This window comes from Otolemur garnettii, unplaced genomic scaffold (genome assembly GCF_000181295.1).
Source record: "Otolemur garnettii isolate 467f Iridium unplaced genomic scaffold, OtoGar3 scaffold00004, whole genome shotgun sequence".
NCBI classification, from domain to species: domain Eukaryota; kingdom Metazoa; phylum Chordata; class Mammalia; order Primates; family Galagidae; genus Otolemur; species Otolemur garnettii.
Window position 1 is genome coordinate 29,977,754 of NW_003852399.1, and position 24,691 is coordinate 30,002,444.

Genomic DNA, 24,691 nt, shown 5'->3' on the forward strand with positions numbered 1-24,691 from the left:
CTCTACACTGCACACTCCAGGCTGTGTGCATGGCAGGAAAGCAGGTGGGTAAAACGCCCTCCCCGTGCAGGATCTCTACACTGCACACTCCAGGCCTCCAGCCCACTCTCTCACTCTTCTCTGGGGAGTTGCTAACTTTGGAAGAAGAATGAGCTCCAACCTTTTTTGGTCCCTTTGGAAATTATTTGCCTCAGATAGCACAGGTACTTGTCTGTTCCCTCATCCACACAGAAATTTCTGTGCATCAGGCCCTGCCTTGTGGAAGAAGCTTGAGGCTGTCCAATGGGCCAGGAGAGGCCAAGCCTGCCTAATTGAACCCAGGGCTAAAGCCATCTGCTCTCCTAGTTTCTACAGGGAGATACACTCTCCATAGTTCACTATCTCTCTACAATGACCACCTTCGTTAGTTGACCTACTTTGCATGGACCGGACATGCACCACGTGTACTTAACAGTATAGAAGGCCTAGTTCCTCATGTTGACCACCTTCGTTCACCAGTTTTTTATAGTCCCTTGAGTGGTCGACTTACAGAGGTTCTAATGTATTTTCACCTTTTTTTCTAAACTCAGCTAGAAAAGAGAGTTTTGATTAACTCTTAAAACATCAACAAAGACCATGTAGTTCCCTGCTTATGAACCTTGGATGGCTTTTTATTACACTTAGAAGAACACTGAACCTCCCATCCCAGTGAGCCCAGCCCGGCAGCACCCCGCCCCCCCCCATCCCCTCCCCCCGCCAGGCATGGCTCTCGGTCTCACATAACCCTGTGATCTTTCAGCTTTGGCCCCAGTTCCCTGCTGCCCCATCAGGGCCTTTATCCATGCTTCACCTCCACCTGTAAAACAGCCAACTCCCACTCATTTTCAAGTTGTCATCTTAAACATAAGCTCTTCTGCAAGCCTCCTCTAATCTCCCAGGTTAGGTTAGGTCCCTTTTATACGTTCTTATAGTACCTATTCCTTTATGCACATTGCAACCGCAGGTAATGATTAGGCTTTCTTGATTCTACGACATACCTTTTTTATACTGCACTATTTTTAGAACTAGGATGAACATTTCCATATGTTGCAATGTACTGTACTTTAAAGGTACGATTTCATTTTTTTCCCTTACAAAAGTCATATCTATAATTAATGGTACCTCTTAAAATCGATATTGCCTTCCTCAGAATTTCAATCTTATACAAAGAGAGATAAGCAGACATTATATGCCTCCTCCTGTGATGCATGACGTCAGCTATGAGGTAGCACCACCATGAAAAGTGATCTGGAACCCAGCATCCCACCGGTTTCTCCATCTAAGTTCCAGTTTATAAGAAACACAGGGGGCCAAAGAGACACACTTAGTGATGACACTGCAAGACGCAGGCTGCAAAAGTGAGGTGTGAAAAACCCTATAGAACAGTCAATCTGGTTTATCTAACAAATAAAATTTTAGGAAAGGGTTGGGGGAACTACAGATTAAAAGAGATTTAAGAGATGCATCAAAGATAGCATGTGAACCTTATGTGGATCCCACAGTGACCAAATCAGCAGTACAAAACACTTAGGAGGCAAGTGGAGAAATATGAACACTGCATACTGTTCACTATTAAGAGGTTATGTAAAAAAAAAAAAAGTCTATACATTTTAGATTTAATGTCTGAGAACTGTTTCAAATTAATCCAGGATGTGGGGTAAAAGGAGACACAAAATTGGACATATGGGGTTATAGATTCTCTATTTTGCATATGTTTAAAATTTTCTATAATAAACTTTTTAAGAAATTGACATTATCTTAGGGTTCGATAGCCAATAATTATTTGTGTAATTTTTTTTTTTTTTTTTTTTTTTTGAGACAGAGCCTCAAGCTGTTCCCCTGGGTAGAGTGCTATGGCTTTACTGCTCACAGCAACCTCCAACTCCTGGGCTCAAGCGAGTCTCCTGCCTCAGCCTCCCAAGTAGCTGAGACCACAGGTGCCCGCCACCACGCCCAGCTATTTTTTTGGTTGCAGCCATTATTGTTGTTTGGCGGGTCCGGGCTGGATTCGAACCCGCCACCTTAGGTGTATGTGGCTGGCGCCTTAGCTGCTTGAGCCACAGGTGCCGAGCCATTATTTGTGTAATTTGCTTTCTTGTAAACTCCAAGCTCTAAGAGAAAAGGGAATGTGCCTACCCTTCCCCCACTCCCATTAGCATGGTGTCTGACACATAGAAAAAACTTGGTCAGCATTTACTATTTACTTATTTATTTTTTTTGAGACAGAGTCTTACTTTGTCAACCTTGGTAGAGTGCCCCGGAGTCAAAGCTCACAGCAACGTCAAACTCTTAGGCTCACGCAATCCTCTTGCCTCAGCCTCCCAAGTAGCTGGGACTATAAACACCCACCACAACACCTGGCTAGTTTTTTCCTATTTTTAGTAGAGAAGAGTCTCACTCTTGCTCAGGCTGGTCTCAAACTCCTGGGCTCAAGTGATCCACCTGCCTCGGCCTCCCAGAGTTCTAGGATTCCAGGTGTGAGTCACTGTACCCAGCCAGCATTTACAATTTAATAAAGGAAACACTGCTGCTTGAGGCAACCCAATTTACAAATGAGTTGTGCTCTCAAGGCTTGTCTGAAGCTTAGAACACATATTTCTGAATACAATCAATATTTTTTAAAGCAGCAAACATTCTAGACAATTACACAAAAAACTGCCTTTAATAGAATTTGAATGATCTCAAGGTTCAGTTTGTAGTATTAATTTCAGGGAAAAAATGAGTTTGAGTTCCTTTGAGTTCCAATGTACTTTACCAGGCATGATAACTGTGGTCTATCCAGATTAGGAATGGGTGGCAGCGGGAAGGAACAGGTGAGTAGGGACCCTGGGAACTAAGGAATTACAGACCTTCTGTCCTACATAACAGAACCACCAATGAACAAGTCCTTAGAATTGCGAAAGACTATTAATACTTTCAGGAAGTAAAAAGTGATGGGATGAGGGATGGCGAAGATGAGGCTATTCTAGGACCAGCCAGAATTCTAGAAACTGAATACAACCACATGCTTGGCTTGGCTTGACAGGAAAGAACTAGCCAATACTTGAAAACCATATTTTAAAAGCCAATTTCGACTAATTTAGATATACAGAGGTCCGTGAGATGTCCAATTCCAAAGGAAGCCAGATGTCAAGAGCATCAGTTGACTAGTCCTCCTCCCATCAGCCTTGAGAACTGGATGGACAGAGACACACCAGCACAGCCACCTGCAAGCCAATTTACTTTGCTACCAGAGGGCAGGGGCTTCTGTCCCTGGGGAGGTGGGGTGCTCAAAAACCCCAGAAGGATGCCTGGAAAAATATCATATCTGGGGTATGTTTCCCCCAATTCCTATTCCATTAAGACTCCTATGTGTATCAAGGCACTTACTACTATAACCATGTACTTAAAGCACAGAAGAAAGGAAAAGTATAGGTTTGAAGACAGAGAGAGCTATCAATTTGTGCTTTCAGTGAAATACTGGCATTTGAGCTTCTATCTCCTCCACTGTGCAATGGTGATATGTATGCCTAGCACACACACGAGGCTCATATACATTGCCAATATCCTCACTAACCACCATTCTCATTATTATCATCTAGTAAGTCATCCTCTACCATTGTCTTCCTTAGTGTAAGTTACTGTAAGAACTCCCAAGACTTTTCTCTCTGAGACCTATTTAGCTGATCCAGTCTGGGTTGGAACCTGCCACCCTCGGTGTATGTGGTTGGCACCGTAACCACTGTGCTATGGGCACTGAGCCACTTTTGGCATTCTTATTTTTGCTTTAGGTATGTCCCTTAAAAAAATTAAAGATAAAAATCTAGGCCAGGTGCGGCAGTTCATGCCTATATTCCCAGCACTGGAGGAAGGAAGTCAAGGCTGAAGGATCATTTGAGCTCAGGAGTTCAAGGCCAGCCTGGGAAACATAGCAAGACTGTTACTATTAAATAAATACATAAATACATAAATCTAGAAACACCATTTCAAGAAGGGTCTGACAAATATCAACCATGGTGAAATAAATGGACCTTTCCTTAAGTCCTTTTGTCTGTCTTATTTTTTGTTTCTCAACGTAAGCCCATCCATGGCCCAAATGCCTATTCTCCTTTTCTTGGGCACCACCAGGTTTTTCTTCAATATGTACCAAATGTTAGGCATAAAAGAAAAAAAAATAGGAAGGAACACATTACAGTATAAAATACTGTAATATTAGTGTTCTCTCCACTTCCATGCCAGTATCAGCAGATTTGAGACTCCATGATATGGGCTAATCTTTTTTTTTTTTGAGACGGAGCCTCAAGCTATCCCCCTGGGTAGAGTGCCATGGCATCACAGCTCATAGCAACCTCCAACTCCTGGGCTCAAGCGAGTCTCCTGCCTCAGCCTCCCAAGTAGCTGGGACCCCAGGCGCCCGCCACAACGCCTGGCCATTTTTTTTTTTTTTAGTTGCAGCCGTCATTGTTGTTTGGCGGGCCCGGGCTGGGGATTCGAACCCGCCACCTTAGGTGTATGTGGCTGGCACCTTAGCCGCTTGAGCCACAGGCGCCAAGCCGATATGGGCTAATCTTACTGGAGTTAGGTGATATCTCAAAGTGGTTATGATGTGCATTTACACTGCTGATGGGATTGCAAACTAATACAACCTTTATGGAAATAAGTATGAAGAATTCTCAAAGAACTAAATGCTGACCTTCCATTTGACCCTATAATTCCATTACTAGAGTTATAGTAGTATGATTCTACCCAGAAGAACGAAAATCATTTTGCCACAAAGACTTTTGCCCCAGAATGTTTACTGCAGCTTGGTTCATAATTGCCAAGTCATGGGAGCAACCCAAATGCCCATCAACCCATGAATGGATTAACTAACTGAGGCACAGGTATACCATGGAATACTATTCAGCCATAAGAAAAGACGGAGACTTTACATCTTTTATGTTTACCTGGATGGAGCTGAACCACATTCTTCTTAGTAAAGTACCTCAAGAATAGAAAAAAATATATCCAATGTACTCAACACTAATATGAAACCACTATATAAACAACTACATGGCCACATGAATGATAAAACACAAATATAGTCCTGCAAGGGGGAGTGGAGAGGGATCTCACCTAATGTGCACAATGTGAGGGTGTTCAGCAGGCCTCCTGGGGAAAGGGCTCAACTACAACTTGAACTTTACCTTGGAAGTGAGAACAATGTAATCTAAAAATTTGTACTCTCATATTAAATTGAAATTAAGAAAAAGAAAAAAAATCCTGTGATATTATGGTTCATACTAAATACATATGTTGGTCTTTGTCCCCAATTCCTGGAACAGAGCTCCTAAAGCCCTTGTAATTTCCTGAGCAGTAGGGGTGGCTGGTGCATCTATTGTTCTAACATTTGGTCTTTGACCCCAGCTCCTAACACAGAGCTCTTAGTATCTTTGGATTTCCTGAATGATAAGAACATCTTTTGCTCTAATGAGATGGATTTTTTTTTTTAAGACTGAGTCTCACTTAGTTGCCTAGGTAGAGCGTCACAGCCTTATAGCTCACAGCAACCTCAAACTCCTGGGCTCAAGTGATCCTCTTATTTCAGCCTCTCAAGTAGTTCAGACTACAGGCACAACACACAGCTAATTTTTTTTTCTTTCTATTTTTAGTAGAGATGGTGTTCTTAATCTTACTCTGGCTGGTCTCAAACTCCTGAGCTCAGGCAATCCACCCACCTTGGCCTCCCAAAGTGCTAGGATTACAGGTGTGATCCATGATGCCCAGCTGAGGTCTTATTCTTAATAAGTTCCTGGGTGGGGTTGGTCACCAGAAAGATCAAGCCAGGATTACAATCTTGGAACTTTCAGCCCCACCCCACATACTCCAGGAAAGGGATAAGTCTGGAGATTAAGTTGATAAAAAAATCACACCTGTAGGATGGAGCCTCTGTCAGTAACAAAACTGTGGGATTTCGAGAACTTCTGAGTGGGTGAACACATCCACTGTGACAGGAGGGTGGCATACCCCAATTCCATAGGGACAGAAGCCCCTACCGTCAGGATCCTTGTGGACATCTTTGAGACCAGGCTCACTTTGTCACCCTTGGTAGAGTGCCCTGGTGTCATAGCTCACAGCAACCTTAAACTCATGGGCTCAAACAATTCTCTTACCTCAGCCTCCCAAGTCATTGGGACCACAGATACCTGCCACAAGGCCTGGCTAGTTTTTCTATTTTTAGTAGAGACAGGGCTTGCTCTTGCTCAGGCTGGTCTCAAACTCCTAAGCTTAGATAACCCACCCACCTCGGCCTCCCGGAGTGCTAGGATTACAGGCATGAGTCACCACACCCAGCCTCTTAGTGCTTCTTTATCTGACTGTTCACCTAGATCGGCGGTTCTCAACCTGTGGGTCGTGACCCACAGGAACTGTATTAAAGGTTTGTGGCATTAGGAAGGTGGAGAACGACTGACCTAGATTCTTTATCATATCCTTCAAAGTAAGCAGGTAAAGGTGTTTCCCTCGGTTCTGAGAGCCATCATAGTAAATAATCGGGTACAAGGAGGGTGTTTTGGGATTCCTGATTTGAGGTCAGTGATTCAGAAGCTCAGGTGGCAAACTGGGATTACATCTGAAATGTGGGCAGTCTTGTGGGACTGAGCCTTTAACTTGTGGAATGGAATGCTAACGCCAAGTAAACAGTGTCAGACTTGAATTAAACTAGGGGACACTCAACTGGTGTCAGCCAAGTTGGAGAACTGGCTAGTGTGGGAAAACCCACATATCTGGTCACAGAGGTATTCACTGTGAGTGTCCAGAAAAAGTTGGTTTTTCCCATACGAGTAGTTGCTTTAGTAAAACAAAATACAGGGTAGTTTCAACCAAGAATAATTTTTTTTAGTTCATTTTAATGAAAATAATAAACAAAATGGCCTAAATCCTTACAATTGGCATCTTCCTGGCATGCAGCTGGGAAAGGTCATGGTCTCAAGGTCAGAGGGCGCAAAGCAGAGGTGCTGAGGGTGAGGCTAACAGCGCAGGGCTGAAGCCTGGTGCGCTCAGAGCACCGCGGCAGAGCTCCAGGCAGGCTTTGTAGACAACACCACTTTGTTTAGTTCAGAATAATCCCCGAAATAAGTATGATTACTTTCACTTTACAAAAAAGAAAACGAGCTTGCAAGAACTTTGCCCAAAGTCCTACAACTGACTAGTGACAGAGGCAGGACTCCCGCCCAAGGACGTCTGAGGATAATGCAGGCCTCCTTGCTTCACGACAGGATTTCATTTCCCTGAATCGTCTGTGGAAAACCAGACAACTCAGCAACCTGCCCAGAGACCTGGTTTTCAGGTATCTACATAGAAAATATGGAGAAGGAACAATTTAAAGTGTGAAGTCTGCTACCTCCTAGCCCAAGCGATTTCTCTAAGAGCCCACTGACACAAGTACGTACCATGATATCTGCTTCCCTTGTGGCATATCGGAGATTTGGATCTAGCCAATACATTAGGGATTTCACCTGCTCAAAGTTGAGGAAGAGCAGGAATACCAGGAACAGGAAGTAGAGCACACTGAGTCCTGAGAGGAGAGAAAAACACGGTCAAGTTTAGAAGAAACGCCAACTGCCAGGCACGGGGCGCACGTTAGCTAGAATGGCGCTGCGCAGACCAGACGCTGATATTGTAGCACAGCCTGTTGAGACCCCTGCTATTATATTATAATCTACTATTTCCTGTGATGAGGAAATGTAATACACAGTCCTAATTCAGACTGAAGGAGGTCAGTGAAACTCTCTTGGAGAAAACGATGCTTGGGCTGAGACATGGAGGACCAGCAGCTAAAGAGGGTGTGGGCAGCGTGAGGAGTACAAGTGGCACTCAGTGGAGAGAAGGCATGCAGGTGGTCCCTGGAGAGAAATGTCTAGAACCCCACTGTGGGGGCACTGGCACAGAGGGGAGTAGAGGAAGGTAGCCCTTAAATGACAGTCAGGGCTTAGAGGCCATGGCCAAATTTCAGACACAATCTCATGTTAAATGGGGAAATAAGATGACTGAGGTGATATCATGAGGCCGTGTGAGTAGACCAGAGGAGGGCAAGGCTCGGTGTGGACCATCCCATCTGTGACCACCTTAGAACGCCAGGTGTAAGGTTCAAGAGGTGGCCTGGGAACACTTATCCAAGAATGACATTCCAGATTAGCCTTTGCAGACATTATCCATTTTTTTTTTTGCAGACATTATTCCATTGTTGTATTGTATCACAATTGCTATCCTAATAATTACCCTGTTTTAATTTAAAAAGAAAAGTTAATACACTTTAAGAAGGCAAAAGCCTGTGTAATATATTTTAGAAAGATCTGAAAACCAATCACTACAGGCTTGTCATTTCTCTTTCTGTTGAACTGGTTAGAGTTAAAATGTTTATGCAGGACATTTAGATGCCGTGATACAAATGACCTTGGTTCACGGGGCCCATCCAAGCTTGGCTCAGCAGTAGTTTCCAGTGAGCTGCTCCAGAGGAGAGCACGCCTGTGGCTGGCACAAAACCCACCACAAGTACCACAGTGCCAGGGCTTCCAACCAGCATCCCTCTCCAAGCCTCACAGAGCTCAGGAGAGACCTGGGTGGGATGTGGCCCACCTTCAGCCATGCATCCCAGGGCCCAGAGAATATACATTTTAAGGCATGTTGCTTTAAGAACCACCTTAGCTTTATACTTTTGCACCAGCTGTTTTTACAAATTTTCACCTTGAATGCCCCTAATACCTTTTTTAAGAAGCATGATCTTTTAAAAATAATTACTTTAAGTCAGATGCAGTGGCTCACACCTGTAATCCTAGCATTTTGGGAGGCTGAGGCAGGCAGATTGCCTGAGTTCAGGAGTTTAAGACCAGGCTGAGCAAGAGCAAGGCCCTGTCTCTAAAAATAGCTGAGTATTGTGGCAGGCACCTCGTAGTCCCAACTATTCGGTAGGCTGAGGCAAGAGAATCACTCGAGCCCAAGAGTTTGAGATTGCTATGAGCTATGATGCCACAGCACTCTACTGAGGTGACAAAGTGAGACTCTGTCTCAAAAAATAAAAATAAAATAAAACAAAATAATTACTGTAAGACAAAAAGAGTCAGTAGAATAGGGATTCTTTTTCTTTTTTTAGAAACATAGTCTCACTTTATCACCCTGAGTAGAGTGGTATCACAGCTCATAGCAACCTCCAACTCCTGGGCTTAAGTGATTCTCTTGCCTCAGCCTCCCAGGTAGCTGGGACTACAGGTGCCCACCACAACGCACGGCTATTTTTTTGTTACAGTTTGGCCAGGGCTGAGTTTGAACCTGCCACCCTAGGTATATAGGGCCGGCACCTTACCCACTGAGCCACAGGCACTGCCCAGCACAGGGATTCTTAAACTGGAGTCCTCAGTTGGGCTCTGAGGTCTGTGAAGCGGGATGCTGTGTGCAGAATTGTGCGATGACAGTGTACATGAGTGTACATATCGGGGATGGTCTACAGGTCTCATCAGATTATCAAAAGGCCCCCATGTTCCAAAAAAAAGGCAAGAAATAAAACGGGTCATTACCTACAATAGATCATTTGAAACAGGAAAAACTCCAACTTATAACTTCCATGGGATCCAGCAAGGACTATTTTTTTAAAACTATAAATGTTTTAACTCAATAACTAAGAAAATGACGTGAAGGTTATGTTAACTAGTTTGATGAGAGTATTTCAAAATGTATATGAAAACAGCACAATGCACCCCATGACTGCATTAATGCACACAGCTATACTATAAGAAAAAAAAAACTATAAATGTAATCATGTCACTCCTTTGGGAAAAACCATCCCGCTGGTCTTTAGGCCCCTCCTTACCCTGGCCCACAGCCCCTGTGTTTCTGTCTGGGTCCAACTCTGTGTCATGGCTGCTACTACTCACCCAGGCCCACTACACTCGGGTCACACTGGCCTGGAACACACAGAGCGTTTTCTCACTGTGGGGCCATTTTAGTAGCGTTTCCTTTTGCCTGGCTATCCTTCCACCCCAACCTTTGTTAGCCGTTTCAGAACAAGCCCCACTCCCTCAAGTCTCCCCAGACACCCAGGCACTACCACCCTGCCTGGCTTTCGCTAGCTTCCTAACACTTTGTGACAGCCCAGATGTTCAGATGATTGATTTGTGTAACAGTCTGTCTACATTTGTCCTCCCTCCTGAGTGGAAGGGCAGTTCCTATCTGGTCCCTTCTGGTGGGGACACCTGTCCCTCAGCTCACTCAGTGAACTGGGGCTGTGTGAAAGTTCACCAAGAAACCCTAAAACATAAAGAGTTACCTAAGAACTCTGAAGGATGAAGGAAAAAAAGGCAGCTTTTAGCAAAATCCCCATTTTTCAGAATCTATGTATGTTTTTGTATAAGGTAACATTTTCCAAACCTAAGATAATTTGTTTGATGTCTTGTTTAGGCGAGATGATGCAAATATCCTAAGTTTTGAAGATTTTCTATAAATTCACTCAGGTAATTTAACTATTTGAACTACAAATCAAGATATCCATTATTTATATGCTATCGATAAACCTTAGTCCAAATCAGGGCTCTGTGTCAGGCCCCTCCTCTGTGTTTCTCATTTGTAACACTGAAGAATTGCTGGCTTTCACTTCCCCCTGGATGCTGACAAGGCCAACATGCTCATAGGATGCACTTGAACTTACACTTGCAAAAAGCAACATGAACATACATGGAGGAAGACACGCGATATTTGCTTACCTCAAACCCTAAGACAACAGCTTAAGAAAGGGGAGTGTGGGATTGAAACCGTCCACAGGTAAGAGAATTCAAGTCATTGCCAATACTTTGTGCCAAAGGATTTTAATTAAAAATTGTATCAGGGACACCAGAAAGCAAAAAACTATAAAGTTTTAACTGTAAAATGGCAAGCAAAAGTGCTATTAATGATAGGCAGAAAAAAAGAGTTTAAAAGCAGAACAAACTTTTATGTCTAATAATGGAAACTCACCAAAAACCATTCGCCATAAGGCTGGATGAGGCCGAGTGAAGGGACCTGCAGACAGACAATATGATAAAGTTAGAATGAACTGGGTTCAGAGCAGGCTGAAAACAGAAGGTGCTGCTGATCTTAGATAACAATACGGAACAGTTCTCTGCTGTTACTATTTTTTTTTTTCAGAGACAGAGTCTCACTTTATCACCCTGGGTAGAGTGCTGTAGCATCGCAGCTCACAGCAACCTCCAACTCCTGGGCTTAGGCGATTCTCTTGCCTTAGCCTCCCGAGTAGCTGGGACTACAAGCATCCGCCACAATGCCCGACTACCTTTTTGCCTTTTTTGATAGTACTTTCTTTTTTGACCTTTTTTTTTTTTTTTTGAGGCAGAATCTCACTATATTGACCTCGGTAGAGTGCTATGGCGTTACAGCTCATAGCAGCCTCAAACTCTTGGGCTTAAGCAATTCTCTAGCCTCAGTCTTCCAAGTAGCTGGGACTACAGGTGCCCACCACAACGCTTGGCTATTTGTTGCAGTTTGGCAGGGGCCAGGTTCGAATCCACCACCCTCAGTATATGGAGCCAGTGCCCTACCCACTGAACCACAGATGCCGCCCTGCTGTTACTATTATTATTTTTGTTACTTAAACACTTTGAAGTCAAAGTCTAGGTTGGAATGTTTTCTCCACATTGTTACAACTGTCACCCGTCATCACAGGGACCCATTTCCACAATAGTTTTTTTGTTTAAACATTGTAATTAGAAATCAGAACATAATGTCCCAGGGAAACAGTGAGTGGGTCACAGGTGAGGCTCTGAGTGTAGATCATACATTTTGTACACTAACAAGTGATATTCCCCAGCTGCCCAGGAGCTCCAAGGAATGAGATTCCGGGCAGCCCAGCTTTGTGTGTGCCTGTGTGTATGTGTGAGAGACAGGTATGTTTGTGAGATAGACTAACTAAAAATAAAGAGGAGGGAGAGGCCTCTGCCTGTTTGCCCTGGCAATGGAGGTCCATTCACGTCAATGGCCAATGTATCCTGCTTTGTAAGCCTATCCCTCTCATCCTCAACAAACTTTGTCTCTTGCTTGCCTTTAAAAGAAAAAAAAAAGAGAGGCGAGAGAACAATGCTTTGAAGACAAGCAGGTGAGGGGCGGGCCGGAAGCACACCACTGAGTGGGGACCCTGCGGGTATAGCAGGTGTCTGACTCTGACCCAGGTCAGGTCCAGACGCAGAGTCCACGCACCTGAAAAAGTTTCACAGGACATGCTTCATCCTCACGGTGAGTGAAATACCAATACTCTCTTCTATTTGATTAAAAAAGTAGAAGAAAGAGGAGAAACAAAGCTGAGCCTGGACCCCCCCCCCAGGGGGTTCACCTACAACCCACAAGTATGGGCACTGACTCTGGGGCTGCTCGGGTCTTTTCAACAGCCTTCCTCTGCTTGGAGAATTTCCAGTGCTATGACTCCCATGTCTTCAGGAAGTGTCAGAGCTTCCGCCCAGGCTTCCTTCCGTCTGCACTTGCACCAGTGCGAGATGCGGCCTCAGGAGCTGGTGAAGGTAGAAGGAAGTGGGCAGGCCTCTCCTCTCTCTCTTCCTGGTGATTCTCACGGCGAGGAGGCACAAGGGATCATGGCAATGGCAGTTCCATCAGAATCCACTGCAAAAGTGACAGTGGGGCAGACGACAGCCAGGGCTCACTGGGGTGTCCTCCTTAGACCAGTTCTAGGGGTCACCTGTCCCTAGAAGATCAGCCTGCAGCCTGGTTCACATGCCCTTCAATTAACAGGATCTAAAGAGCAGAGTCAATTTGTGTTGTCTGCAACCCTGAATCTTGTCTGAGGCAAGCCTTACATTGTAATTTTTATTCTGGAATTCCTTCTAAAAATCGCCTGTATCTTTTCAAAAAGATTACATTGAAACATATTTTAACTACTTGAAAATTAGTTACAAGTATCCTACATCACCCAAATCTATTTAGTTTCAGAGTTTTTTTTTTTTTTTTTAGAGACGGAGACTCAAGCTATTGCCCTAGGTAGAGTACCATGGCATCATAGCTCACAGCAACTTCCAACTCAGGCTCAAGCAATCCTTGTGCCTCAGTTTTCCTATTTTTAGTAGAGATGGGGTCTGGCTTTTGCTCAGGCTGGTCTCAAACTCATGATCTTAAGCAATCCTTCCCACCGCGGCCTCCCAGAGTGCTAGGACTCCAGGTGTAAGCCACCACATCTGGCCCAGTTCCAGAGTTTAGACAATGACAGTTCGGAAGGTGAGTTTAGTTTGTGAGTGGTTCTGCTTTCTCCAAATACATTGGTTCCTGAGTCTTTGAAAGCACATAGTGAGAACTCAGATGCGTAGGGATTTTAGTGAAAATTTTATCCAAATCTGTTTGATTTCTGAGTTCTGATAATGAAGGCTCAGATAGTAAAGAATACCTTTATTCCTTTGTAATCTGCTGCTTCTTCCTTAGCATGTAAACTAGAATACTCTCCCAGGTAATAAAACATGGTTACCTTTCCTCAAAAGTCACTGGGAAACTGATGGCTAAAATTGTCATCTTTTAAATGATCTTTTCTCCCAAAAGCTCTTCTTTACTGATGTTACATGATAGCTCTCGAACTTTTTACCATAAATGATTTCTTTATCATGGTGGCTGCCTGGCTTTGCAAATATTGCTTCAATGCCATTAAGTCAACTCTCAGAATAGAATATGGGATCCAGGCTTTCTCTGTGTTTTCCTCTTGTAAGGTTTAGCTGTAAAATTTTATGACTGATTATCTGGCTTGCAGTAGAATTCTTTGCCAAGGCAACACTTCAAGTCACATATATGACGTTATTCTCAAGAGCAATCATAATGATAGGAGTCAGAAGAATTTCCCTGAGCACTTACTGCGCACCGGGCTGTGGAAGGAGCCACCCCACCCAGTATCTTTCAGTTCTCCTTAGGGCTCAGTCATAATCCTGCCTCCATCATTCCCACTTTACAGATAGGAATACTGAGGCAAGAAGAACTTGCCCAGGGTCATGTAGCTCATGGGATCCCACCTCGGCTCTGTCAGATTTTCCTGTCAGGCTGAGAGTCATGGGGACCACCTGTGCCTCTGCTATAAACCCTATCAGAACTGGGCTGGCTCAGGAGGAGGAGCAGTTGGGGGGAGTCTGAGGGCTGCACCAGGACTGGTTTCAGGGCCAGGAGAGTGAGGGGAAGGAACAGTTGGGAAGTGCGGAAGGAGGTAAAGGGATGGCAGAGGTCTAGCACAATGTGGAAAGGAAAAGCTAGGTGAGGAAGAGCAGATTGGGGAAAGGGCAGGTAACCGATGCTTGGAGAGGGAAGCCACGGACTGGCATGACCCAGGTGAGGGGAATCACTTTTGCCTACAAAAGTGAGAAAAGCTACCTTGAAAACCCAATCTAGGTTTTATTTCTAGTTATCAAATCTGCCTTCCCACCCCCAAGTGTGAGGATTGTCACAACTGCCCCTTGTCCTCTGAAAAAAAAAAAAAAAACATGAATTTTTTAAATGTAGTATTTTAAAAGCACCTTCTAGTAGCATTACTAAGAGTACCATCTTTACCATTAGAAATGGTGATATTGCTAAAAATATGATTTCAACTTTGTTTTTTTTTTTCTTTTTTGATACAGAGTCTCACTATGTCACTCTCAGTAGCCATGGTGTCACAGCTCACAGCACCCTCCAACTCCTGGGCTTAGGTGATTCTCTTGTCTCAGCCACCTGAGTAGCTGGGACTACAGGCGCCCGCTACGACGCCCAGCTATATTTTTTTGTTGTTGTTGCAGTTTGGCAGGGACCAGGTTTGAACCTGCCACCCTCAGTATATGGGGCTGGCACCCTACCCACTGAGCCATAGGTGCCGCCCTATGATTTCAATTTTAAATCGAGCACAAGGCTGTAGTTCTCTAGATTGTAAACCTTGATACTTATGCTTGCCAGGCCACTCCAGCCAAGTCCCGTTTGAGGATCCAAAGGGTGTGTGTGTGTACTGGGGATGGGGACATATCCGAGGCTGAGCCCCACCTTCCACAGCACCCACCTGCCTACCTGCCTGCCTGCCATGGCAGCCCTGGCCGTACCATCCTGCAACACTCACCTCATCTCAATGCCTCCCCCAAACCTTACTTCCTGCCAGACTCTTTTCTCTGGTAAAGGCAGGATTCCTTTTCTCACTCTAACCATTATTATGGTTCTGAGATTATCAAAAGGACTCAACCTCATGGTATGCCTTCCATGAGTGGTTTCTGCTTCTTATCTATATTTTATATCTCATTTGATAAAAGCTGCCTGGAAGAATGTGGGTCCTTAGTTCAGTTACCCATTTTCTGGGTTACACTAGAGCAACAGTTCTCAACCTGTGGGGCATGACCCCTTTGTAACAATGAAAATACATCCTGCATATCAGATATTTACATTATGATTCATAACAGTAGCAAAATTACAGTTATGTAGTAGCAATGAAAATAATTTTATGGTTGGGGGTCACCACAACGTGAGGAGCTGTATTAAAGGGTCGCAGCATTAGGAGGCATTAGGCAGGTTGAGAACCACTGTGCTAGAGAAATGGGGGAGGCATGTCTTAGGGCCGTGATGCAGAAATGAACACAGTTTTGTTCTAGATCATGGCTTCCTGAAGAGGCACATTTAAATACTACATGTTTCATTTTCTTTATCAGTCCCTCCATCAAGAATACATAATTTTCAGATATTAACCAGATATTAATATCAAGGTTAACTTCAAAGGAAACAGAAGCCAAATGTCTTCCTCATGAGAAGAGCTCACATTTAAAAAAAAATTGTTCAGAAATTAGAAAACAAGTTCATTGCTTGACTTGCCAGAAATAGTCAGGCCTATAAAAAATTATGTTCAAGGGACTTCACCTTTGGGAAGTATAATTCTTTTAAAACACAAATCAGAAATTGCCTGTCCAACAGCTACACACTTGTATCCTTGGGCCAGAGGCCATCTGGCAAGCCCTGTTAGTCCATTTCTTTCTTTAGTTATTATTACTTTAAAGTTTATATTCTTCTAGAAAAAACTGAAAAGGTTAAAAAAAAAACCTCTAAGCAAATTTCAAACCTAAGAAAAAAAATTTATAATAAAAAGTAGTGGAGGATAGAAGATCAGAAGAGAAAGGTACTTTTTCTTCTTTTTTTTTTTTTTTTTTTTGAGACAGAGTCTCACTGTTTCCATAGGCTAGAGTGCTGTGACCTCAGTTTAGCTCACAGCAGCCTCAAACTCCTGGGCTCAAACCATCCTTCTGCCTCAGCCTCCTGAATAGCTGGGACTACTTAGCTCACCACAACACCGGGCTATTTTTCTATTTTTAGCAGAGACAGGATCTCACTCTTGCTCAGGCTGGTCTCCAACCTCTGATCTCAAGCAATCCTTCCCCCTTGGCCTTCCTGAGAACTAGGATTACAGCGTGAGCCACCACACTGATTTTCTTTCTTTCTTTTTTTTTAATTCAGAAGATGGTAAACATTCTGGATCATTTTCCAATATCAAGCAGACACCATTACTATTATCTGTGCTGAGAGAAGTCAAATGGGAAGGCAGGACAAACAGACTGACAGACTCAGGAAAATCAAGAAAAGCAAAGGGCCTCAAAGAAGGGCTGAGAGACATTTCTCTTGGAGACAACAGAAGGAAAAGAAAGGGCTCATTCTGAACTTTTTTCCCTGTGGATTCACTGCCTAATTCAACATATTTACTAAGAGGCTACTGTGCTCAGGCACCAGAGCTGTGCGTACGGCTGGGCTGGCTTGGGGAGGGTGAGGTGGAGAAAGACGAAGGGAACTCTCAGACGTGGAAAGAGTACACCAGAAGGTGGCCTGTTGAAAGAAATCTCACAGCCAACTGGAGACTCAAAAAGGTTTCTAAATTTCACTCTAGTGATATGATGGTATAGTTAAAATTACACTTACACTTGAGTGTCAGTGCTATAGAGGGATGGAGGAAGCGTTTTTTAAAAGATTTTTTAAGAGAGCCAAAAAGAGAACAAAGAAGAGAATGGAGGAGTAGACAGCAGAAGAGAATCAGAATGGAGCGGACATCAGCCCTCCCCTCCCCCGGCCTCACCTGGGGGCTTCTCCCTCCATGTCTGTCCATAGGACTGAAGGAAGGGATCCCAGAACATAATCCTGCCGCTCACTATGTTCACTGGCACACAAAATTTTGTTTTGAGTGTCCACTCTTCTCTCAAAGGACTCAGGGGTAAATTCTAAGCCAATGCAAGTCAACCAATCCCCTGTCATTTTTCCAGACAATGTCAAATGAGGAGGACAAACAGAACAATAAACTCGGAAAATCAAGAACATCAAAGGGCTCGGCGCCTGTAGCTAGGCGGCTGGGGCATGGGCCACATATACAGGGGCTGCTGGGTTCGGACCTGGCCCAGGACTGCTGGGCAACGATGACAACTACAACAAAAAAAATAGCTGGACTTTGTGGTGGGCACCAGCTGCTTGGGAGGTTGAGGCAAGAAAAACACTTGGGCCCAGGAGTTTGAGGTTGCTGTGGGCGGTGGTGCCACGGCACTCTGCTGAGGGCAACACGGTGGGACTCTGTCTCAAAAAAATAAAAAAAAAAAAAAAGAGAGAGAACGAAAATCAAAAGACCTCAAAGAAGTGATGAGAGACATTTCTCTTGTTGACAGCAGAAAGAAAAGAAAGGGCTCACTCTGTGAATTCCAGTAAGTATTATAAATTCCTGTGCTCAGAACTGGATGGACAAGAGACATGAGGCCCAATTCCAGTAAAAAAGGTAGGAGGAGAAGTGTGCTGGGTGATCTCTAGAAAAGGTTTCTTCAATCTTAAATAAAAGATACACAAAAAGAGATGATCTCTTCTTCTGCTGGACAGTGCCTGCTATCACATGTCTGGCACTAAGGGAGCAATTTTAAGATCATCAAAACAGAACACAGACTAGGACCACCAGGTTGAAGATAGGAAAACAGAGAACGGTAAGGAATGTGGGCCTTCGAAACCACTGACAGCTGCTGAATTAGCCAACCCCGGAATGACCCTATCTCAGAATGTCTTGTTACCTAAGAAGATAAACATTTTCCTTATTGTTCAAGGCATTTTGAAATGGATTTTCTATTACTTGCAGCCAAAATCATCCTGATTATTATTATATAAAACCCTACAGAGAAAGTCAGGGGCCTCCTTTGTTATTAGACTCCACAAGAAGAAACACTTCCTGCAGGAATGGACCAATTCCACCACACAGATAGTACTTATGAACTCACCCATACAAGATGAGACATGTAGACATAATCAAATGGAGGCCTCTATGCAAATGTGCAGGGCAGCCTTTACTAGGTCAAGGACAAACGCATCTGAAGTTGCCAAAACAGAATCATTCTGGGCATGCTAGCCACAATGGGCACTTTCCCAAAACTGCTTTTGAAGGAGAAGGCAACTTTGGGTCTCTGCTTCTCCAGTCCATTTTCATTAACAATTTGAGAATATGTGCCAAGGGTGGGGGGGACAAAAAATAAGGTGACAAGACTAGGGCAAGAAGAGGCCTGCACACTCTACCCAGAGAAGCGGCCGCCCAGCATTGGGCCCCAGCTCTGAGACGGAGACCACGCAGCTCGGGAGCACGCTGCCTGTGGCCTGGCAGCTCCCACACTTCTACTGCCAAAGCTGTCCCTAATTTTAAACCATTCAACAACATTCTTCCATGTGGAAAAGTTAGTTTTACTAATGTACACAAAGTGTGAATACGCAGATCTTTCAAAAATAAACTAGGAAAACACAATGTGTTTGTTTGTTGTATACACAGGACTCGAAGTCCTCTCCTCTCTGACTAATGTCCCAAGCCCTCCTATGTAGGATATGGAACCGCCATTGTTCCTTCCTGTACCTGCTACACCTCTCTGAAACCCTGTTCTTGGCATATTCTGCCCACTGATGAACATCCATGGGTGGATGAGAAAGGATGGTCAGGAAGGAGTGGAGTAGAAAATGGAAAACAGGGAGGGTCAGATCGACGTGCTAGCCTCAGCCATTCACGAACAACATTTGGGTAACACAGGAGCATGGACTCAGCCAGCACCCACCTTCTGCAGGATCTAAAGCACACTAGGCACAGGCCAGCTAAGACTCTGCTCTGGAAGGAAGAGAAGCCAGAAGCTAACAACAGGGAGAGAAACAGAAGACAGAAATATATGATGTAGGAAGCAAAGTTATTAATAAAACACATCACAGCGGACCTAATGAGAGAGATGGCCAGGAGAGCACTGAGGAAGGAAAATGCAGAGGTGGGGCCCTGCACGCGGCTGGCTGTGGGTTTAGCTTTCTCATGGGTTAGCTGAGCTACGTGAGCTCTGTGGGTCCTGCACCCTCTGTGTGTATCGAAAAATCCACACAGCCAGGATAAGAAAAGCACAAGACATGCTTTGGGTTTCTTTCTAAGATCAAAATAAAAGCACAGGCCCACAAGGAGAGAGTGAGCAGGTTAAGTAAACTTTGGAGATCAGAGGACTTCAATGAGGAACATAGGAAAAGCCAAGAGAAATCATACAAAACATTATGTCAAAAAGATTTAATCCCCCAACCTTTTAGCACCTCAGGACCTTAAGAAAAACATCTGCTTATGCAGCCCAAATGCTCAGCTCCTGAAGGGATGCTGAAGGGACTCACTGAAGGGATGACTGTAAAATCTCAGCTATTGAGAGATGAATCTTTTAGGATGCTCAGACTTCCAAAATGGATCTGGACTCAGAAATAGCAAGTTTTAAAAAAAAAGAGCAAAAGAAAAACTTTCAAAGCCATGAAAAAGTAACCCTAGAGAACAAAACAACAGATAACATAGCCAAGAAAAGCTGAAGACTTAGAGACCTGATGAGTTGATCAGTTTCCCAAGCACATATGCACATACAGTGCTCTGATGGACATGGGAAAAAAAGAGCGAGGACAGGGGACAGAAGAAATGAAAATAAAAGGAGTAGAGGGCACGGACCAACAATGGCTGTGGCATCAGCTGATGACTGGGAAGTGAGTGGCAGACCCTCACAGGTGCCAGAAGGTAGAATGCCTGGGGGTGGGGGAGTCACCTGCTCCTGTCTGTCAAGGCTCCAGAATCTTCCCTGGGGGCTTAGGTGGCAGTCCATGTTGTGTTGGTATCTGACCTAGGATGGAGGTTACCATCACCTTGCTTTGCTTGTATTTTGCTGCCTTTGATGCCTGTACCTTTGTACAGAAAGGCTTAGTTCTACTGATGCCACATTATAATACAGCACCCCCCCAAAAGAGGAGCCTGCCTAATGCTCCCGGTCTCCTTTAAACCTAAAATTCTGATTGTGTGTCAGAGATGAGAGGAAAAAGGAAGTTGGCAAGTAGCCAAAAAGCTGTTTGACACTGGGGACTTGTCTTAGCAAATTCTATACAGCAGAGACAATACCCCTCCATTCTATCATCTATCCAAGTAATATACCACTTGTCTTTACATTCCAATAATTGTGCACTATCAGAACCATCAATCCTCACGGCAAAGCTGAAGTCTCTCTGTCATTATCTGCATAAAGTATGCAGGTTTTCAAATATTGATAGGCTTTCACTAAAAATTTTTTGGATTTAAAAGCTTGAATAGTTGGAGAGCTAAACTCAGCTTCCAAATAACTTGGCTATCTAAAACAATTCATTCTTTGAGGGATTCAGAGTCACGGTTTCACTGGCTCAATTATTAATAATTGAGCACTGTGCTATATACTAAAACCACTTTGTTCTTGCAAACACAGTGCTACATAAGAGAAGCAAAAAAACAGAACACGATTACACTGCCGCCATCTTGGGACGCCTGAGAGCCTTGCCATGGAACATTTCCAGGTAGCATCCGTAGCACTCATGATGAGCTTCTCATATTACATGTGACAATCTGCTAAACAGCATAGACCGACAGAGAGGAGACACATCTTAAAGCCTGATATTGAAAACCTGAGTAGGGACTATGGCATGTGACCCATACAAAAGACTGTAAATAGATTCAAAATATAATAGGTGTAAAAGAAACAGGATCTAAGAGTGAGCATTTAGAAATGGTTACGGAGAACAAACAGAATGGTCTAGAGCAGTGGTTCTCAACCTTCCTAATGCTGCGACCCTTTGATACAGTTCCTCACGTTGTGGTGACCCCCAACCATAAAATGATTTTCATTGCTACTTCATAACTGTAATTTTGCTACTGTTATGAATCGTAATGTAAATTTCTGATATGCAAGATGGTCTTAGACGACTCCTGTGAAAGGGTTGTTCAACCCCCAAAGGAGTCGTGACCCACAGGTTGAGAACCACTGGTCTAGAGAAAAGGTACTGCAAGGAACTAAGAGAAAATAAATCAACTAGCCAGGTGTGGTAGCACACCTATCCTCCCAGCTACTCAGGAGCCTGAGGTGGGAACATCGCTGGAGCTCAGGAGTTTGAGGTTGCAGGGAGCTATGATGATGCCACTGTACTCTAGCATGAGTAACAAAGCAAGATACTGTCTCAAAAAAAGAAAAATTCAATTTTTAATGGATAATTCAGTTTCAAAGGAAAGGGATGAATTGTGGGCAAACTTGTGTCTTAAGCAAAGGTTTTGCCTCACTCACTCTATAATCATGATGGGGGATAAAATGCACGGTAACGATTGTCATTATTTCCTGCTAATGAAAATTCATCCCCCAAATGTGTAATCAAATGCAATATTTACGGAGTAAAAGATCATTTGGGAGGAAAATTTGTTTAAGTAGCACTCATTACAGCATTGACCCTATCCGTAGCAAAAAGGAGTAACTCAGCAGAACTCAATACTTTATGACTCACTGATAATTAATTTAGTTAACTCTCATAACAGCACCTCCCCATTATCTCCATTTTCAGAAGGAAAGGGAAGCACTTTTAGTGACTAGCAGGCATCTTAAGGCCTTGGGCTAAGAAGGGGCACAATGCACAGTCTGCCTCCAGAGCCGTGACCCAACCACCAGATTATTCTCTACTCTATCTTCTAGCTTCATCTTCTAGATGACTTGCACATCAGAAAAACCCAGAAGAGAACAACACGCAGGAAAATGTGGTAACGCATTACATTACTTACCGTTGGGGAAAGCTAACACACTGATGATAAGAAAGAAGAAAACGACAGAGAGGACGCCCCTCCAGATGTTGTCTTCTGGAACAGAGTCATCCCTGAAAATAGAAAACACCACTGAGCATTCACTTTCAGATTTAAATCAAAAACCTAGCAGGACTTTAAATCAAAAACCTAGCAGGACTAAGAGTTGCACGTTCAGTTCTGAAAACTGGGGACTGCTAGTCTTATTTTGCTAAGCAGAATTACACACACTACTCACTATCAGCTGTCATTTCCTAAAATCATACCTCTCATACTAAAGTCTGGTTGTCGTAAGAAAGACAACCGGCAACCTTACACACCCACACATGTTCTACTCAGAATCACTGTTCTTTAAAAACCACCAAAACAAACCTGGATGTCAAAAGGTAGGGTTTATTTTAGATAAAAGCATTTTGGTTTTAAGAATAACTAAAGATGACCTTCAAGGTACAGAATGTAGCAAAGAAATTTTTCAGGAATCAAAACAATTGCATAAGATTATAAGGAAGAAGGCAATGCAATCAGATTACATAATTGATTTTTAATGCACAATTGGCCATCAAAGGGGTACATGAGGGGGATGATGGGTACGGAGAAAGTACCAGAAAAAAAAATAGTTTTAAAAAACTAAAAAACAAATACTAGAGTAGTATCAGACTACTGATAATATCAGAACTGTAAAGAAGAGTTCCTCTCATGCCTGGCCATTTATCTCCTCCATAACCCTCGGGACTGACATGACTACATTTGTTAGTTTACATGTTATCTGTCTTCTCTGAAGAAAATAAACTTTTGAAATAGGGAATTCACTTTTCTTCTCAGAGCCCAGCATAGAGGAGGCACTCAATAGATATTTATAAACTGGTTATTATCAGGGAGGAAATTTATTGTGTAAAACCAAGTAAAATTTCCCACATAGGAGTTTTCTTAACATTGATACTGGAAAAGAACCGTGTTTTGACAGTCTGTATAAAAAAGAAGAGTCTAGTTAACACATTCAGAGCTCAAGAGAAGCAAACAAAAGAGGGAAAACAGAAATGTAAGACGATAAGGAGAAGATTTTCTGAATTATTGATAATTATAGAGAGTCATAGGAGAGGGAAGTTCAATGTGTCAGTTTTTTAAAAATGCAGCATGAGTAGGCAGAAAATATGATATGGAACAAAGTGGAAGCCGGTATGTCAGAGACAATGAGATTAGTGGCAATACATTTGAAAATGATAAGAGAAGTCGAGTTTATCTGGCAAAGAAAGGGCTCGAGTGAAAGAGATTTCAAAAGACAAATATGAAATTGAGATTAAGCACCACTGAAGAAAAAGAGGGAAGAAAGAATCCTAGAAGAAAACCAAATTTACACAGAGAAACAATCTCAAGGATCAAAATGCATGAAGGGGTGTGAAATGAAAAAATAATGAATTACTAAGTAAAAAACTAAGTCCTAGAGTGTTTGTTTAAACCAGAAGTTAGTTTAGATCTCAACTTCTGTTTACGTTGCTAAGTTTTCTGCCCTCAACTAAGTAATTTCTAGACATATGACAGGATGAAATATATGCTCTGAAACAAGAGAGAGATGTTCCTTCGATCATTGTATGGCCAAATAGCACTAACAAACTAATTCTGTAACTTCATAGACCTGATTATAAGACCAAACTATAGAATCACACAAGCTTCATCTTCCAAGGAAGTGCAACTTAATTTTAACAGATGCCCTAACAGCTGAGTATCTGTCCAGAGGTTACAAACCTGATCATTACTAGGGCACCTGTAGGGAAGGCCCACATCCCATTTCCAGGAACACCACCTTTACCAAAAAATGGCTGACACAGGGGGCACACAACACCTTCCTTCACACTGATGTCACACTACTGATGCGATGATAAGGACAGTAGTAACAGCTGCTGTTTATCAAGTGTCTACTGTGTGCCGGGCACTGACCAGCCAGTTATAAACGTTACCCCTAGTTGTCACAACCCATTTGCAAAGTGGGGTATTGCCAACCACATTCCACAAGGCTAAGTAACTTGCCTGAGGTGGAGCAGGTAAGAAGTTGCAAAGTTGGCATTTAAAACCAGCTCTGCCAGGTACTGAAGATGAGGATCTTTCCTCCAAGCCAAGTTGCCTCATGAAAAAAAATTATCTGTCATCTTCAATCAGTCTGACTCACAGGAGAGGCACAGGATTGGTATAAGGGGCTTTGACAAGGGTACACAATATGTAAGTTACACATTAAAAGCAAGGCTGAAATTAATAACTGTTGTATGGGAAAAAGAAGGTTGATTTGGTAACTCATGCTTTATACCAAAATATATCTTGAATGATTTGAAAAATTAAAAGCTAAAAAATAAAATACTAGAGGAAGAATTAAAAAACAAGTCTTAGGGCAGTGCCTGTGGCTCAGTGGGTGGGGAGCCAGCCCCATATACCGAGGGTGGTGGGTTCAAACCCTGCCTCAGCCAAACTGCAACAACAACAAAAATAGCCGGGCGTTGTGGTGGGCACCTGTAGTCCCAGCTACTCAGGAGGCTGAGAGGCAAGAGAATCGCCTAAGCCCAGGAGTTGGAGGTTGCTGTGAGCTGTGACGCCATGGCACTCTACCGAGGGAGG

At 43.4% G+C, this 24,691-nt stretch overlaps 1 protein-coding gene across 3 annotated transcripts in view; it reads right to left on the reverse strand.

Annotated features, from left to right (window-relative positions):
• Positions 1-24,691, reverse strand: part of PTDSS1 (phosphatidylserine synthase 1) — a 77,135-nt gene that overhangs the window by 41,479 nt on the left and 10,965 nt on the right. For 2 of the 3 annotated variants that reach the window (XM_023517557.1, XM_003782462.3), the window contains exons 2-4: positions 22,070-22,161; positions 10,981-11,025; positions 7,428-7,552 (exon numbers count right to left, since the gene is read on the reverse strand). In XM_023517557.1, the coding sequence (XP_023373325.1) occupies positions 7,428-7,552; positions 10,981-11,025; positions 22,070-22,161 (262 nt within the window). The remainder of the gene's footprint in view (positions 1-7,427; positions 7,553-10,980; positions 11,026-22,069; positions 22,162-24,691) is intronic. The other variant, XM_023517560.1, reaches the window with a different exon arrangement.